Source organism: Perca flavescens, chromosome 21 (genome assembly GCF_004354835.1).
Source record: "Perca flavescens isolate YP-PL-M2 chromosome 21, PFLA_1.0, whole genome shotgun sequence".
Lineage (NCBI taxonomy): Eukaryota > Metazoa > Chordata > Actinopteri > Perciformes > Percidae > Perca > Perca flavescens.
In genome coordinates this window covers 12,915,652-12,932,606 of record NC_041351.1, presented here as the reverse complement: position 1 = coordinate 12,932,606, position 16,955 = coordinate 12,915,652, and the positions used below count along the sequence as shown (strand labels likewise).

Genomic DNA, 16,955 nt, shown 5'->3' with positions numbered 1-16,955 from the left:
CGCCGGCCGGCCTGAACCCACATCCTGCCACTTCACCGCTAATATAAGAAGCTTTCTCTGTTGAATAGCCATATTTTTGTTTTAATGTCAACGCGACCAAGAGTAATAAATGATTCGCTAGTCCTTTAACTGCAGCGGGAATTAATTTACAGGCGCCGTGGTAACATTAGCGAAACGGCCGGTGCAGTGACAGCTTCATATCAGCCAGGGGAGGAGTCGTGCACACGCAGAGTCCACCTCTGTTGTGTGATAAATGAAGGAATAACAGGTTAAAGATGAACAAAACTCAATAGAAGACGTTACACAGGGCAGGTAACGTTACATGCAGAGGACAAGCCAAACTGGGACTTCAGGAGGTTAAGTAAGAACAAACGCTCTTTACCATCTAGGGAACCAGGAGGGTAACGTTCATTATAGTTTGACTGCACATTAGGATACAAGGGGTTACTTTTTTATGTTGCCAAATTAGATATAATACTCACATCTAATTTATCTCTGTAATACCACAGTTGAATGCATTTGATGGTGATATATTTCTCACTCTCTGTGATAGTAAAGTCATTAAAGTGACAATGCTGCTACAAAGGCTGACCCTGTGTTCAAGGATCCCACTGGTTTACCCGGGACACGTATGCCGGTTGCTCACCAGACCACTGACACAAGGCAAGCCACGCTGCAGAGCTACATTGTGATACAGTTTATTCCATGTAAAGTATAGTATAGTATTAGATCAAGGGTGTAACTTTGGTTTGAGAAGTGGAGGGGATGCAAAACAGGGGTTCTGGGGGTCCTCAGCCAAAAAAAATCCCATTTCCTGCATTTCTACATTAGTGACTATGATGATACAAAATCCAGTTGATCATAATGATAAATTATGCCAGAAAGAATAGTAGGCTACTAAACTCAGTATAAGAAAAATACGTCTTCCTTTCTTTATTGTTTAAAATAGGGGATGATAGCCAAGACTTATAAATAAAATAACATCAAACAAGTTTGAAAGTGTGTGTGTGTGTGTGTGTATATATATATATATATATATATATATATATATATGGTAGACACAAACTGGATTTTGAAAAGTGGGGGGGACATGCCCCCCCTGTCCCCAGTGGAAATTACACCCTGGGTATAGATCATGTAGTCTGTTCTCAGGCATCCAGCAGCCGCGTGGATTACAGAAAAGTAAAACAACAAACTTGTTACCGGATCTTTAGATAAAATGAGATGATTCTGTTGTAATATAAAGGCTCTGTTGCTGAATCAGTTTCTTGATTAGTCAATTGACCGAATAATAAAAGTATTCTGATATGTTTTATATTAATCATTAAAATCATTTTTCAAGCCAAAATGCGAAACATTTTCCAGTTGTAGCTTCTCAGGTTTGAAGGGTTTCTGCATTTCATTATTAATTGGACAGTCAACTGAATTGTTTGGGTTTTGAAATGTTTTTGACCAAACAAGCAATTTTAAGACATAACCTTGGGCTTTAGTGACCTGTGATGGAAAATGCTTACTGTTTTCTGACATTCTATAGACCCATATGAAAAAATCAACAGATTAGTCAAAACTAAAACAATTGTTAGTTGCAGCCCTAAAATTAAGTTTTCATAATTTATTAAGCCATATATCATCAATGTTCCGTTGTATATTATTGTAAATTTAAAAATAAAAAATAAAAAAAAAAGGTTTTTGACTGTGGCTCTGAAAAACCAACAAATTTGCATAGGTCACCTCAGACACTGGGAAATTGATAGAGAGTGATAGAGTCTTGGTTTTCTACTGTTGATGATTGAGTCAATATCAACATAATGGTCAATACAGTATCTGCAGGCAGATATGGTGAAATCCAGATGTGCATTGTGCACCTAAGATACTTTGTTTTCTGACCTACTCTAGTCTGAACAAGATGTCGTATCTCTTTCTCTCTCTCTCTCTCTCTCACGCGCGCGCGCGCCCTCTCTCTCTCTCTCTCTCATGCGCTTCATTGCTCCAGAGAGATGTGTAATGTCAGCACAGGCTTTTCTGCTTGCCCTGCTGATGTGGCAGTTTGAAGGCTGTGATTATCTGTTTCCCAGGTTACAGATGAATGTAGGCAAGGCTTCACTCTGTTTCTCTCTGTCATGTAATCCAATCAAACCAGCAAAACATGCTTGTTTGCACAATTATGTAATGTTTGTATAAGGCGCCTACACCACTGCTTTGTTTTTTTTTTATTATCATTTTGCTTTCTGATTAAATTGTCTGTAGATTGGTATGTGGTATTGTATGTCAATTACATGAAATCTAATTAACTTTTGATTAATGAATCACAACAAAGTAGTTCTGATTTCTCGTCATTGGCTGGTCTATCTTTATCTATTTAGGCATCATTCCATTGTTGCTCAAAATTACTTCTCCTTGTGTTTTCCAATAAGTAACTATACAATACAACTATACGTGATAAAACACGTTCTTTTTCACCAGGTATGTAAAAATAACACCTCCCTCTTTACAGTTCCCCAGGGGAGGGCACATGGCAGCTCCTTTGCACACCGTGGTGAACTGCGTAGGGCCAAGAGGATCGTAGTCAAGCTCGGCAGTGCTGTGGTCACCCGTGGGGATGAATGTGGCCTGGCTCTGGGGAGGCTGGCCTCCATTGTGGAGCAGGTGAGAGGCCAGCACAGACTGTACTTTAATGAAGTATAAAATAACTTCAAAGTCCTATTGAAAATTCTTGATTGGGGGGGAGTACAAGCTTTGACATCATCTGTTTAAAGTTCTATGAGATGTAAATCATCAGTGGGCGTTCATGATTTTTTTATCCACTGCAGTTTATGTTTATCTGTCGACCAGCTCACTAACATTTATTCATTTATCTACATAAATATGCTTTTCTTCTGATTCTAATTATTTTATTTTATTTTTTTGTTTATTATTTGTTCGTGGTTACATCTTCAATTAATGTTTCTCTTTCTACTTTTCCTTTAATACCCATCTATGAGATGTAGTGGTAACCTTTCATTATTAGAAACTCTTGAAAAAGAGATCTCAATCTCAGCAAGACTATATGAATAAATGCACTTTATATGAAAAGAGAATTTAGGACGGTTGACCCAAATTACGGAAAACATTTTCTCACTTATCTTCGGTGGTTTCAGTAGTTTCCCAGGTATTGCTTTATCTTTCCACAACAGTACAATTAAGGAAATACAGACATTGCATGTGTAACTTTTCTGCTTTGAGCACCACAAGCATAATTCCATTCACCTCTTTGTATTGGAGTAGAGGCCGAAATGTCAGGGACAAATACCTCAAAACATTTAAAGACAATTAAACAAAAAGATAACGTCATGGTTAGTTACCACAATGGGTCAGTAAGAAAACATGTATTTTTGTAATGGGCCCAGCTGTGTTGTATGAGTCCTAATTTGGTGTATTGTTGTCCAGGTGGCCATGCTGCAGAATCAAGGCAGGGAGATGATGATTGTCACCAGTGGAGCAGTGGCCTTTGGCAAGCAAAGATTAAGACATGAGATCCTTCTGTCCCAGAGTGTCCGACAGGCGCTGCACTCAGGACACAATCAGCTCAAAGATATGGTAAGAAAAGGTGGAGGAATGTGTTAAGGCTTAAAGGTCCCATGACATTGTGCTCTTCGTGCTTTTATATAGACCTTAGTGGTCCCCTAATACTGTATCTGAAGTCTTTTTCCCGAAATTCAGCCTTGGTGCAGAATTACAGCCACAATGAGCTTTCTTTAGGATGCGCCATTTCTGTGTCTGTAGCTATTGAGGAGGAGAGGGGGGCAAGGTGTAGGGTTGGGGTGTGGCCTTGACCAACTGTCACTTTGCTTGTTTGAAAGCCATGATGTCTCTCTCTCATGGGTGGGCCACATTCTCTGGGTGGGCAAAGCAGAGAAAGGGGAGGTAACCTTGCTCCTTATGACCTCATAAGGAGAAGATTCGAGATTGGCCCATCTGAGCTTTCATTTTCTCAAAGGCAGAGCAGGATACCCAGGGCTCGGTTTACACCTATCGCCATTTCTAGCCGCTGGGGGACCATATTAATGTTAAATATACCTCATAAAGTTAAATTGTCATGCCATGGGACCTTTAAGGCAATGTTAAAGTGTAAATCAACATTGATTCAAATAAATAAGAAATTGCTGCTGCTGCTGCTCTCTGTAGGTTGAAACCTTCAGTAAGTTGAGATGACATCAATGATTTGTTGCCATAGACTGACTGACTGACTGTCAAATCGTTGTTGATCCACCTCTGTAGTAAGTAGTTTATCCTATGGTGGCCAGCTTTTAGATTACAACAGCTGTTCTGTAAGATGTTATAGACTATTTAACTCTGTTACAGACAATATTTCCTGTGTATACATGATGCCCCCACAGTCAGGTTATGTGGATAAATGTTGTTTTGTGACACACCAGCTTACCTGAGGCCTGTATTACGAATCAAGATCAACATGCCCTGTATTTATTTCAGTTACCCGGCTTCACCTAAAATAAAAACCGCGGTCCCGCAAGAGCTGTGTCACGACGGTGGTTAACAGCTAGTTCAATCAACCCAGGGTTTCCCAATCCAGCAACATGCGCGTTCACATAAAAGAAGCAGTGTTTGCACAGCATGACCAATCGCAAACCTCTACCAGAGCAGCATATTTTATTAAAGAAGAGGAAATTATAATTCTACCTAAATATGAAGAACACAGACACGGTTTAACAGGCAAAATGCAATACAGTCGCTGTTTCTTAAAACAGGAGGAAAGCTGGCAAAAAAAATAGCCGATGCTATAGATGCATAAATCACAACTCTTATCAATATCACTTCCCTATCAGTCAGGCACAAGATCTGACCATAATTAAACTTGTTGCTTTAGCCTGTTATTCCACTTGCAACCCTGGCAGTGGTAAGCAATCGTGAGAGCAAATAAAACATATAAAAACATAATTCAAACCGATGTGTGCATTGGCAACACACAGCTCAAGAAGCCGACAAATAACCTATATGTAATTGCCTCCACTGAAAATCTCTATCTATCATTAAAAATACCCATCAGGGAATGTTAACGGGGTTGTCGGTCTTTAAATGTTTTAACTTTAATGAGCTCACCTCTCTCTCTCCGCGCACCGAGCTCCACCTGATCTTCTAAGAATGGTGACGCCGTTATCAATTGAGTATTGATTGGTCAGTAGGCGGTTCTTTTACACTGGTTGATCTCTAATCTACAACATAACCTGCTTACCACGACGATTTAATCCGGTAACAAGTGATCCACCGTTGTGATACACAAAACCCTGGGTTGAACCTGAAGTTACCTCGTTTACGCCACATCTTGCTTTGTACGGGGCGGCCTCTAGCTCATCCAGTAAGAGCGTTCGCCCCATGTTGGCTGAGTCCTATAGCGGCGTGGGTTCGAATCCGACCTGCTGCCCTTTGCTGTGTGTCATCCCCATCTCTTTCCCCCTTTCATGCCTATCCACTGTCACTGCCTATAAAGGGAAAAATCTTGCTTCGTAGTACAGGCCTCTGGTCAGACCCTACTGATAACCGAGAGAACACCTGCACTGGCATGGTTTGATTGGAGCGTTTCTCTGAGCAGCCAAAAAACTGAGATAATCTGTTCACTAAGAGAATCAATGTGACCAGACATTTACTGCATTTGTGTTGCAGTCTATGCCAGTGCTGGAGGCCCGGGCCTGTGCTGCGGCTGGACAGAGTGGCCTTATGGCCCTGTATGAGGCTATGTTCACCCAGTACAGCACTTGCACTGCACAGGTACTTGTATACTTAAAATAATCCCTTTTGAAATGCTCAAGAAGCATATGTATTGCACAGTGATGTTTTTTCTCCTTTTTAAATCTTTCTCTCTCACTCTCTGCTCTCTATTAACTCTGCTGTCAGGTCCTGGTGACGAATCTGGATTTCCACGATGACCAAAAGAGGCAGAATCTGAACAGCACACTGCAGGAGCTGCTGCGTATGAACATTGTGCCCATCATCAACACTAATGATGCTGTGGTGCCCCCGCCGGAGCCCAACAGTGACCTGCTGGGGGTAAATGTGGGTATAGTTAGCATGGGGGCGACGCTGGTAGTGATGGCAGTGGCAGCAGGGGTGCTGAAGTGGTTGGTAGAGACAGTGTTCATATAGTGTAGACAGTCCCTGTTCATTAGCTAGAGTATTTTCTGTCCTCTACACACAACACACACACGCTGAAACACCTCTGCCACCCTGATTCACCTCACCAGCTCTGCCCTCAATCATGAAGGCATGTGCATGCAAAGAGGGGAGGGATGGCAGTGCATGCCGTCACTGGGGAGGAGGTGCTGTCAGAAGGGCCCGGGACTAACTTCTGTAGGTAGACGCCTCCTTTACCTGTTCTCCTGCAGAAATAATTAACACATATTTTTCTTGGAGATAATTCTACCTCACTCTTTTTCTTGGTATCTCTCTCTGTCATTACACAGGTAAAATAAATGCCTATCGGAAAAAACAACAAAATTATGAAAATGTAAACGGTTTGCAAATTTTGGGCCACCTCAACTTATGTGCTATAGATAATAATTTTCAAAACTTACGTGGACTTGGTTGTGGCTGTTTGTCTGAGATATGTATTCGAGCATCTAGGAAAGAAATTGCATTTGTATTAAGTTGGTGATAATTTCACTTATTCACTGTCACGGCCCCTAAGATTTGCCTTGATAATCTAGCAGAGTAGAGTTTAAACGTGTTTAGCTATTTGTTTCTATTCATCAGCTTGCCTCTAGCCCTTAAGAAAAGGCTCAGATGAGTAAATGGCAGATGGTGGACTTTCTGTCTTGAGAAGCTTACATCAGCAATTTTCTGGCCCTGTAGGTGATCAGCATTAAGGACAACGACAGTCTGGCGGCGCGGCTAGCTGTAGAGATGAAGGCCGACCTCCTCATTGCGCTGTCAGATGTGGAAGGTATGTACGTTACCACAACAACAGTCTGGGTCAGCTGTTAGGTAACAACGCCATCTGTCTGCGTTCTTCACCGGGGAAAAACACACCCCTCTCAGGGTCAACTGAGAGTTATATGAGAGAGACAAACACAGACCTTCTGCCTTCATGTTTGAAATTGATGCTGATGGGGTTGCCACGAGGGAGGTGTGTGTGTGTGTGTGTGTGTGTGTGTGTGTGTGTGTGTGTGTGTGTGTGTGTGTGTGTGTGTGTGTGTGTGTGTGTGTGTGTGTGTGTGTGTGTGTGTGTGTGTGTGTGTGTGTGTGTGTGTGTGTGTGTGTGAGATGGCTCAGGGTCTTCAGTATTACATGTCATTTAGCTGACGCTTTTATTCAAAGCAACTTCCAATTAAGTGCTTTCAACCCTGAAGGTGCAAACTCCAGAGAACAATTAGTAAGTACAAGTACATTAGCTTTAAATGAGCAAAACTACAAAGAGCCATATGAAAGTGCAGCTTCAAGAAATATATAAATATACAGTATATATACAATATATATTATTATTTCTTTATCCGAGGTCCAGTCAGAAGAGATGTGTTTTTAGCCTTCGGTGGAAGATGCGTAGGCTTTCGGCCGTCCTGATGTCAATAGGGAGCTACTTAATTGATAGCAGTATCAATTAAGTAGATTTAAAATGTTAACTGAGAATCATTAATGTTATCAAATTTATTTATGATCAGTTTGTTTATTTATTTATTTGTTGAATGACGCAGGTCCTATACAGTACTTGTTACAAAAGTTTAAGGTTGTGTGTCATTCTGCATTGTGTATTTTAGACCCATGCGTGAGCAGATAAGTTGTGTAAGAATTGTTGATTTTCTTAGGACTGTACAACAGCCCCCCTGGAACAGATGACGCAAAGCTCATTGACATCTTCTACCCTGGAGACCAGCAGTCCATCACCTACGGTACAAAGTCCAGAGTTGGTATTGGAGGAATGGAGGCCAAGGTATGAAAGTCCTTTAATCACTGTTGTTAAATGATTGTATTTAAATTCAAGTTAAAAGCCTCATCTTAGTGGGTATTTATCAGATGGGCAAAGTGCAAAGCTTCTTGTACTATGGATTTTTACTCCACTTCAGTCATTTACTACTCTTCTACTCATGTTTAGAGATAAATATATTCCCAGGCCTCTAATTGAGATGTTAATAAATTGTAATAATGTATCGGTCACCGTGACTTGCACTCCACTGGTACTTTGTTCAGTAAACAGCCTGAGTTATTCTTCCACCACTGCTTACAATTCCTAAATTGTCAGCTATGCTGTAAAGTGTTCATGTGGCCGTTTCTTGACAGTTGCCTTTGTTCATAGTGAAACAACAAAACATTTATAGAATATTGCCCTGCTTCTGTAACATATGTATTTTTTTATACTGTTTATTGATCCCCAGTGGGGAAATTACAATTTACACTCTGTTTGTTAGAAATCACTACACACAGGCCTGAAATACACACACACACATGCTCAGGACCTGTTCATGCACAAATGGAGAGATGTCAGAGTGAGTGGGCTGCCAGTGCTGGACCAGCGCCCTAAGCGGTTGGGGGGGTACGGTGCCTTGCTCAAGAGCACCTGGCAGTGCCCAGGAGGTGAACTGGCATCTCTCCAGCTACCAATCCACACTATCTGTGATGACATGTGTGCTGTGTTTTTGTGCAGGTCAAGGCTGCCCTCTGGGCCCTGCAAGGTGGCACCTCAGTGGTCATTGCAAATGGCACCCACCCCAAAGTAACAGGTCATGTCATCACTGACATTGTGGAGGGAAAGAAGGTGGGAACCTTCTTCTCTGAGATCAAACCTGCTGGTGAGTTCACCGGGGCGTAATGCTTTCTCTTTCAACCACTTCTCACAGTAGTATTATTTCAGCTGTACACTTGGCTAAAATGAACCCAGTCTAATAGTTATAATGTTCAGTCTTTGTTGAAACAGTTTGAAAGAGGTGTTGATTAAATTTTATGATGATTTTGGAGGCTGTAGTTTGTCGTGCTGACGAGTTATTTTGCATCATACTAAGAAGTGTGTTTCTAATATTTTGTCTATGTTTTATATTATTAAGGGTAGACTTAATATTAGAAACACCTCTCTATAACCGATACAGTTCAACAGCACGACACACTAAAGTTGAGTCAACACCTCTATAAAACACTTTCTCAACAAAAACTGAACATTAGAACCTGTAGGATTTATTATAGGGCTGTTGTAGTAGTAGGTTTAGCTATGTGTAGATAATAAACTAGCAACCAAGTGTATTTTGAGTGAATCTGTCCTGTCCCTGATCCTTCGCCAGGCCCAACTGTGGAGCATCAGACAGAAATGGCACGCAACTCTGGAAGAACCCTGGCATCTCTGCACCCAGACCAGGTGCCCCTTTTCTTCAGTTAACATCATTAGTTGTGTTAAAAGATTTCACTTTATTCTTGAAAATGTTACTATAGGTTATAAACACGTACAATTTAAAAGCTTAGTCCTGAGCTTACCTGTTATCAGATACAGAGAAACACTGACCTTGTGTGGATAGATGTACTACATGCTCATCCTGCCTCTATTTTGTTTGTCAGAGAAGTGAGATCATCTGCCATTTAGCAGAGCTGTTGACCGAAAGGAAAGAAGAGATTCTGGCTGCCAACAAGATGGACATAGACCAGGCTGTAAATGCAGGTAACAGAGGCCCCCATTGAGTCAATTAGTCAGGTTTAGAGAGGATGTAGTGTGTACCTGGCAATGTTTGCAACAGTGTCCATAGAATTTACTTTATATAAGCTCCTGTATCCACAAACTGGTTTTTAATCAACAGATTCTTCTCCAGCAGGAAATAAATCAAATATAATCATAATATTGCAACAGAAACTTACCTAAGAGAGATATAATTTTGTAAATATTTCCAATTGGGCAGTTGAATTAATTTCTCTCCACCAGAGGGCTCTCTATGGTTTGCCTCAGTTAATGAGAGTTCAATCCCATATCACCTAAAAGCAAAGTGTAACCTTGCTCTTCATCTTTTCTGCAGGCCATTTGCCTCCAGCCATGCTGAAGCGTCTGAGCTTGTCATCTGCCAAACTTAACAGCTTGGCCATAGGTCTGCGCCAGATCGCTGTGGCCGCCCAGGACAGTGTGGGTCGTGTGCTGCGCAGGACCAGGGTGGCTCACAACCTGGAGCTGGAGCAGATCGCTGTGCCCATTGGAGTCCTTCTAGTCATCTTTGAGGCCCGACCTGACTGCCTGCCACAGGTATCCAGGCAGAGCTGCTGTAACACAAACAGATCTGGCAGTTTGATTTTTGTCTTGGAAAATGCAAACAACATAAATGCATTATTAAGATGTCACAACGAAAACACTTTTGTTTGGAAATGTAATATACATTGCAACAAATGTATCTAGATTCTCGTTCATTTCATCAGACTTTCTTGAAACGACTGCAGTAATATCACAAACCCTGTGTGTTTCCAGGTGTCCGCATTGGCCATAGCCAGTGGCAACGCCCTCCTGCTGAAGGGAGGCAAGGAGGCATCCAACACCAACCGTGTCCTCCACCAGCTCACCCAGGAAGCCCTTTCTATGCATGGAGTCAGAGAAGCAGTGCAGCTGGTAAAATATGTTTCCTATAGATTTGTTACAAGGCAATATAAACTTTTTATATTGCACATTACATGTACTGGGAGAACTATGAAGTCTGGATGAAAATGCATCACCTCAGTCAGTTGATTAGAAATCTGCACAAGCAAGGCTGTAGCATGTAGCTGCTGTGCTTGACAAACCTGTATTTGTTTCAAGGTGAGCACTCGTGAGGATGTGGAAGATCTATGCCGACTGGACAAGATGATTGACTTGATTATCCCTCGAGGTTCATCCCAGCTGGTGAGGAACATTCAGCGGGCGGCCAAGGGCATCCCGGTGCTGGGTCACAGCGAGGGAATCTGCCACGTCTACGTCGATGCAGAAGCCAGCATTGACAAAGTCATCAAAATTGGTCAGCATATATAATATATTAAAGTTTGTGTGTACATTTCTACTGGATTAGTAGTTCATTTCTACTATATTAGTAAATAGGTAGTAGGCCTGCATGATAAATTGTTATAAAATCGCGATCTCGATTCACCCCTGTTCACGATTTAATTTTTAAATGACTTTTTTTTTTCCTCCTTCAATTAATTTATTGAAAGCATTTGACATTGACATGTTTTAATTATGTTAAGACATGTTCAAGGAGTTCAGATAGAGCCTGTATCAGGGCTGTTTTTGGTAGCCTACTGTACTTAAATGGCCAGTATGTACTTTATTTTCTTTATTCATTGAAGCCTCTATGTTTACAGGCTTGTGGTGATGCGCAATGTGCTATAGGTGCCAAAAGAAATCTATGTTTGGTACTGCCAATTTGTTTTGTTTTGTTTTGTCATGGTTAATGTGTGCAATAAACATTACACTTGGTGAGAAAACAATCATGACAGAGAATCATGATATCAATACTAAGCTAAAAAGATTGTGATTAATATTTTTCCCCGAATTGTGCAGGCCTAATAGGTAGGCTATTTCTGCCAGACATGTATGTTAGGGGGTACTTTACTTAACCCTACTTTAACCAACTATGAATACAGTTCAGTAATTGACTGATATTTTCCCATTCCAGTCAGAGACTCCAAGTGTGACTACCCAGCTGCATGTAATGCCATGGAAACTCTGCTGATCCACAGGGAAATCCTCAGGACCCCACTGTTTGACCAGATCATTGACATGTTGCGCACTGAACGGGTAAAGCATTGAAATTCTTTACTAGTATCCCAACATAAGCTAATTTACAGTAGTAATAAAAAAACGTAATTTTAATATATATGTTTCTACAAGAGGACTTGTTATCTTATTTATCTTTTAATCTGTGTGGTGTCACTAGGTGAAGATTCATGCAGGCCCTCAGTTCGCCTCCTTCCTGACATTCAGCCCATCGGTGGTAAAGTCTATGCGGACTGAGTATGGTGACCTGGAGTGCTGCATAGAGGTGGTGGACAGCATGCAGGAGGCTGTGGACCATATTCACAAGTATGGCAGCTCCCACACAGACGTTATCATCACAGAAAATGGTAGGTGGCCCACTGTGTTTGTGCTAGTATTTTCTTGTTGTCTCTCGACCAGTTTGCATTTAAAAATGTCTCAAAAGATGCAGTTTTGCATTATTTTGTTCTAATCTAAACAGCACTTATTAGTCTTGGTCAATCGTGTGTTGCTCCATGTCTCTTTGTGTCTGATATTCATCAAGTTCTCCTTCTCACTCTCTCGATTCACCTTTCCCATTCATCTCACTTTCTGCCACAGTGGCTAATGAGCAGTGACACTATGTTGTCAGGATGAGTGCACAGCCTCCCTGTGTGACTCCAATGTTGGGGGCAGAGCCCATTTAAAATGTAAAGCAGATGCTAAAACACAGTTTAAAAGAGTTGTCCCTCTCAAGACTTTGGGCCATGTTTAAACACATTTTTATCTTTTCAAGTGAGCATCTTCCTGACTCATGTTGATTGAAACCATTCTGTGCAGTGTCCAGAGTATTTCCCGATTTTAAAGGCTCTGGCCATATTGTATTGAAGACTAACATATTGCCATTTTTATGACGTGTTCATTTGTCGAGGCAATTTCTGGGAATATCATGAAATCTTGGTGTCCCATAAATAGCTGCGTTCATAGCATGGATAGATTGCATCAAAAGGAACCATTCTAAGAAAAATCCTGTACATAATTAAAAAACAAATGCATGGAAAAACAGAGGTGCAAATCCCTCATAGAAGGTTGGAATACAAATACGCAGAATATTTCACGCATTTCTTCGGGTAATCAGAATAAAAGTAAGCAGCATTTTAAAAAAAATTCAAGAGAAAGAAAGTACACATTTCTACATGAAGGATTATTCTCACGTGAAGGATGTGCTGCTGCCATCTGGTGACCACATAAGGTACCTCAATGAATTAACATGCTCAGTTATTTGGGTCAATGTCAGCTAATATCTGAGATACAAATATATAAATAGATACATAGATAAATACATAGAAAGAGACAGACATACACGTGTCGATAGATTATCTAGGTATACAAGTACAATAGTAACACGCACTGGACAGTGGATTGGTAGATAATCTGTGACGTCATCAAGAGAAAAACCTGCCTCGCCTCCTTGTACAAAAATGTAAACCTAATTTAATTTACTAATACATAATTTGCTGAGTATTTACATCTAAATGAGTTGGATTTATTTTTAAAGCCGTATAACAACGCAAGGATTTCTCCTGATGACATTTGGACCTATTGAGTTGTCCAAATCATCCTGTCCGATATGATAGAATTATGTTTATTTGTGATTGTGTTTTGGGGGTTTTAGTCACAGTTTACATGATTTAAGAGTTTATAGAGAAACGAAACCCCTCACCTTCCAGTAGACCTCATGGGATCTTAATCTGGGAAAAAATATACATGGTAGTGAACAAGGGGGACAAATAATTTTTTTATCCTGTTTGAATTAAGCAAAAGAACAAGCAAGGTCCTCTGCTCATGTGGAGTAACATTACATCCCGGTACGATACACACAGACATCGTAGCTTCAGCAAGATGTCATCCATGCAACTTTGAAGTGTGTTATCTTTCTAATTACATTTTTTCTTATACTTCAACAGTTTGACAATAAACTGACACTTTCTTGACTTACAAAATTATCTTTTAAAGTGACTAATATCATATGTGTAATTCGTGGCTCAATTCAAACGGGATAAAAAAAAAATATTTGTCGTTCCCAATTCACTACTGTTCATATTTTTTCCGAATTAAGGTCCCATGGCGGTCCAACGGAAGGGTAGGGACTTTGCCTTTCTATAGCACTGGCCTGGGTTGTGTACTAAAAAAACATTCGGTAACAGAGATATTTGCGATTGCAGTGGCCTCAATGAGTACCTGTAATTATGTTTTTATTGCAGATTTAGGATTTTTTAAAGCTCTTATTCAGTGCTTTAAAGTGCTCATATTATGCTTTTTGGCTTTCTCCCTTTCCTTTATTGTGTTATATATATTTTTTGTGCACGTTATATGTTTACAAAGTGAAAAAGCCCAAAGTCTACCCCAAAGGGACTTACCATCTCCAACAGAAAACACTGTTCACAAACTGCTCCTAACAGCTCTATTGTAGTCCAGCCTTTACTTCCGTGACGAACGTGCGTCACTTTGTAACACGTTATAATGCTCGCCTAACTGCTAGCGTGGCACGCCCTCATACTCTGCTTCTGACTGGGTGGTAGTCCTTACCTAGCTACTGCGCATGTGCGACTCTCAACAAAGATGGAATAGAAGTGAGAAGCCTCACTCTGTAGCTAAAACAGATACCTCAACACACAGGGTGAAAAAATTTGCTGCAGCAATGTACAGTACAACAAAAATATGGTGTTTTTGAAAATTAAACCATGTAAACCTATTCTGATATAACCTCTAAATACAATTATGAACCTGAAAATGAGCATAATATGAGCACTTTAATGCATTTTTTTCAACTCAATTTCTATGGCATAGCAATAAATAGTTATCGTCACATACTTCATGTCTATGCCTGAAAGGGTGTTTGATCAGAGATATAAGGTTGTGAGCTAGTGGCGCCAATAAGCTGTCTTTATCTTACAGAGAACACAGCGGAGCAATTCCTTCAGCAGCTGGACAGCGCCTGTGTTTTCTGGAACGCAAGCTCACGTTTCGCTGATGGCTACCGCTTTGGTCTAGGTATGTGGAGGATGTGTGTCATCACCATATCATCTGTCTTTTCTTGCCTCTTTTCCTGTGAAATATTTTTCAACAGCCTAAGTGTTCTTACTTGTATTCATTTGTTATTCTCTCCCTCAAACAACTGCAGACTTTTTTTTAACAACGGATAGGATATGATGTTAACCATTCTCACTTACTGTCTTTCTTCCTCTGTCTCTGTCTATAGGAGCAGAGGTAGGTATTAGCACAGCTCGTATTCATGCCCGGGGCCCTGTTGGCCTAGAGGGGCTGCTCACCACCAAGTGGGTCCTGAGAGGTGCGGGGCACACAGCAGCCGACTTCTCTGAGCAGGGTACCATGAAGTACCTCCATGAAAACCTGCCTGTCGAGCAGCCTCTCGCTGTGCAGAGGGACAGCAACTAGACTAGAGACTTTTTACAACACTGACTTGGCATCAACATTGGTCAAAATGCACACAGCATGGAGAGAAAAGCTTAACACACCAATGGTCCATTTTATCAGCACAACCTGAAAGATATCCCCTCTTTAGACTTCAGACTGTTACTCAGAGTTTACAAATGTTTTGAATTCTACCTCATCTTATGATTCTTTTATATGAGTTAGGTAAGTTACACTTAGGGTTGGGTATCGTTTGGGTTTTTTCCAATACCGGTGCTAAAACGATAATTTTAAAACAGTGCCTGTGCCTGACCCGAAATATATAGAATATATTTATAATGTATAAAATATAAAAAAGGAACACAAAACGACAGTTTGCGACATTAAAGAATGGCTTGTTTATTGCTAAGGCCATATGGTCACAAATAAATGATTGATTAATAATGTAATAACAATAACTTAAAACAGTGACTTATTTCACCAGTAAATTGCTGGTAAATGACAAAAACGAGCACCAGATTGGAAAAGGGTATTTTACAATAACTTTGAATGCACCACAAGGCTAGCGAGTTTCAAGTAAACGCACCGTCGGTGTTGTTTTTCCGACAACGGCAGCTACAGTCAGACTGTTACGTCCCGGTGTTGGAATCCTCTACAGGGAAATATAATCAAGTATCAAATATTACACCGCTTAACGTAAGCTGTCAGCATTTTAACCATAGTATTTAATCCAGCTACTAGCTAACGGTAACGTAGCGTCCCGTGCAGCGATGCTTCTGGGGGAAAAAAAAGTTAAAAAAAAAAAAAATTCCGTTCTTATTCAGTCTCGTTACGACTGTTTACATCAGAACCGGTGCCCTATTGGCATCGCATATCAGTACCCAACTCTAGTTACACTAATAGGCTCCTGCAAGAGGTATTATATGGCAATCACAACACTATGTGAATAAGAAGGGAGTAAACTAAGATGAGTTTTATTTAGACAAAGAAAATACACAATGTCAAAGAAAACTGAAGTGCTTGAAATTATTTTTTTAATAATACAATCTCAGGAGATGATTTTGAAAGTGACTTATTCACAGAGACATTATTTAATTTACAGATAAAATGTGTACGAAAAAGGAAGAAGAATGTCAAAATATTCTTAATCATTAGTACCAACATGTGTAAAGCCTCGCAAACGTTAGTGTGTCTGTGGTCAAGGGTCAGCCCAGATGGTAACTCACTAGCCAATAAAAACCCAGTATTATGACAATGGACATGTTGTATCTTTATCTAAAACATATTTAATTTATTTGATGTTGTATATCATAGTCTATTCTCACAGAAACATCAAGTTCCTGCTATAACTGTCCATAATCTTTTTATTTTAGCTGGTTGCATTTGCTCATAATTACTCACAAGGTTCAGACTGATTAAGTGATTTCTTTATTCATGTTATGGTGTTTTCTTTTCTTGCTGTAATTCCAGGTTGAATTTTCTGTATGTTTCTGAATGTACAGGTATTTTGATTAGGTGAGGGTCTAGGTCATTTCTGTAATGGAACTAATAACACAAGTTGGCATTTGATGGTAGTAGAGCATTTTTCTTTCTCTGTTGAAATAAACCGCGTGAGTTACAGATTAAGATTTCCTGTATTAAAACTTAAATAAGAATTTATTATTTTACCAAAGTATCAGAATTTTACCAGTTTTGTTTTATTGCCATGTATGCATTTTATTTACTTTTTTTTTTTTTTTATTTGATCATTGTTACAACTTGTGCTCATTTTTCCATGCTTTGCTGCTTTCCTGCTTGTTCATTGCGGCGCCCAAAGCCTCTGTCAGAGCCGGAACCGTAATTGACGAGCTGCCTCCTTCAAGCTGGA

At 40.2% G+C, this 16,955-nt stretch overlaps 1 protein-coding gene across 3 annotated transcripts; it reads left to right on the top strand.

Moving 5' to 3' along the window:
* aldh18a1 (aldehyde dehydrogenase 18 family, member A1) lies at positions 1 to 15,471 on the top strand. 3 transcript variants are annotated; one of them, XM_028567867.1, is made up of 18 exons: positions 1 to 361; positions 559 to 663; positions 2,495 to 2,646; positions 3,427 to 3,576; positions 5,659 to 5,763; positions 5,890 to 6,048; positions 6,844 to 6,934; positions 7,794 to 7,918; positions 8,630 to 8,774; positions 9,258 to 9,331; positions 9,529 to 9,628; positions 9,978 to 10,198; positions 10,418 to 10,555; positions 10,742 to 10,937; positions 11,595 to 11,716; positions 11,856 to 12,042; positions 14,612 to 14,707; positions 14,916 to 15,471. In XM_028567867.1, exons 2-18 carry the CDS (start codon positions 573 to 575, stop codon positions 15,110 to 15,112), a joined length of 2,349 nt encoding a protein of 782 aa, XP_028423668.1. In that variant the 5' UTR covers positions 1 to 361; positions 559 to 572; the 3' UTR covers positions 15,113 to 15,471. The 3 variants fall into 3 exon arrangements, with proteins under 3 accessions (XP_028423668.1, XP_028423669.1, XP_028423667.1); XM_028567868.1 differs by having other exon boundaries at positions 554 to 663; positions 5,890 to 6,042; XM_028567866.1 differs by having other exon boundaries at positions 554 to 663.
* Positions 15,472 to 16,955: the final 1,484 nt, after the last annotated feature.

Excerpts from the sequence above, each read along its gene's own strand:
- aldh18a1 (XM_028567867.1), top strand. The coding sequence starts at position 573 with ATGCTGCTACAAAGGCTGACCCTGTGTTCAAGGATCCCACTGGTTTAC. Across the intron at positions 9,629-9,977 it reads AGACCAGGCTGTAAATGCAG|GCCATTTGCCTCCAGCCATG; the intron begins GTAACAGAGGCC and ends TCTTTTCTGCAG. Across the intron at positions 10,938-11,594 it reads TGACAAAGTCATCAAAATTG|TCAGAGACTCCAAGTGTGAC; the intron begins GTCAGCATATAT and ends TTCCCATTCCAG.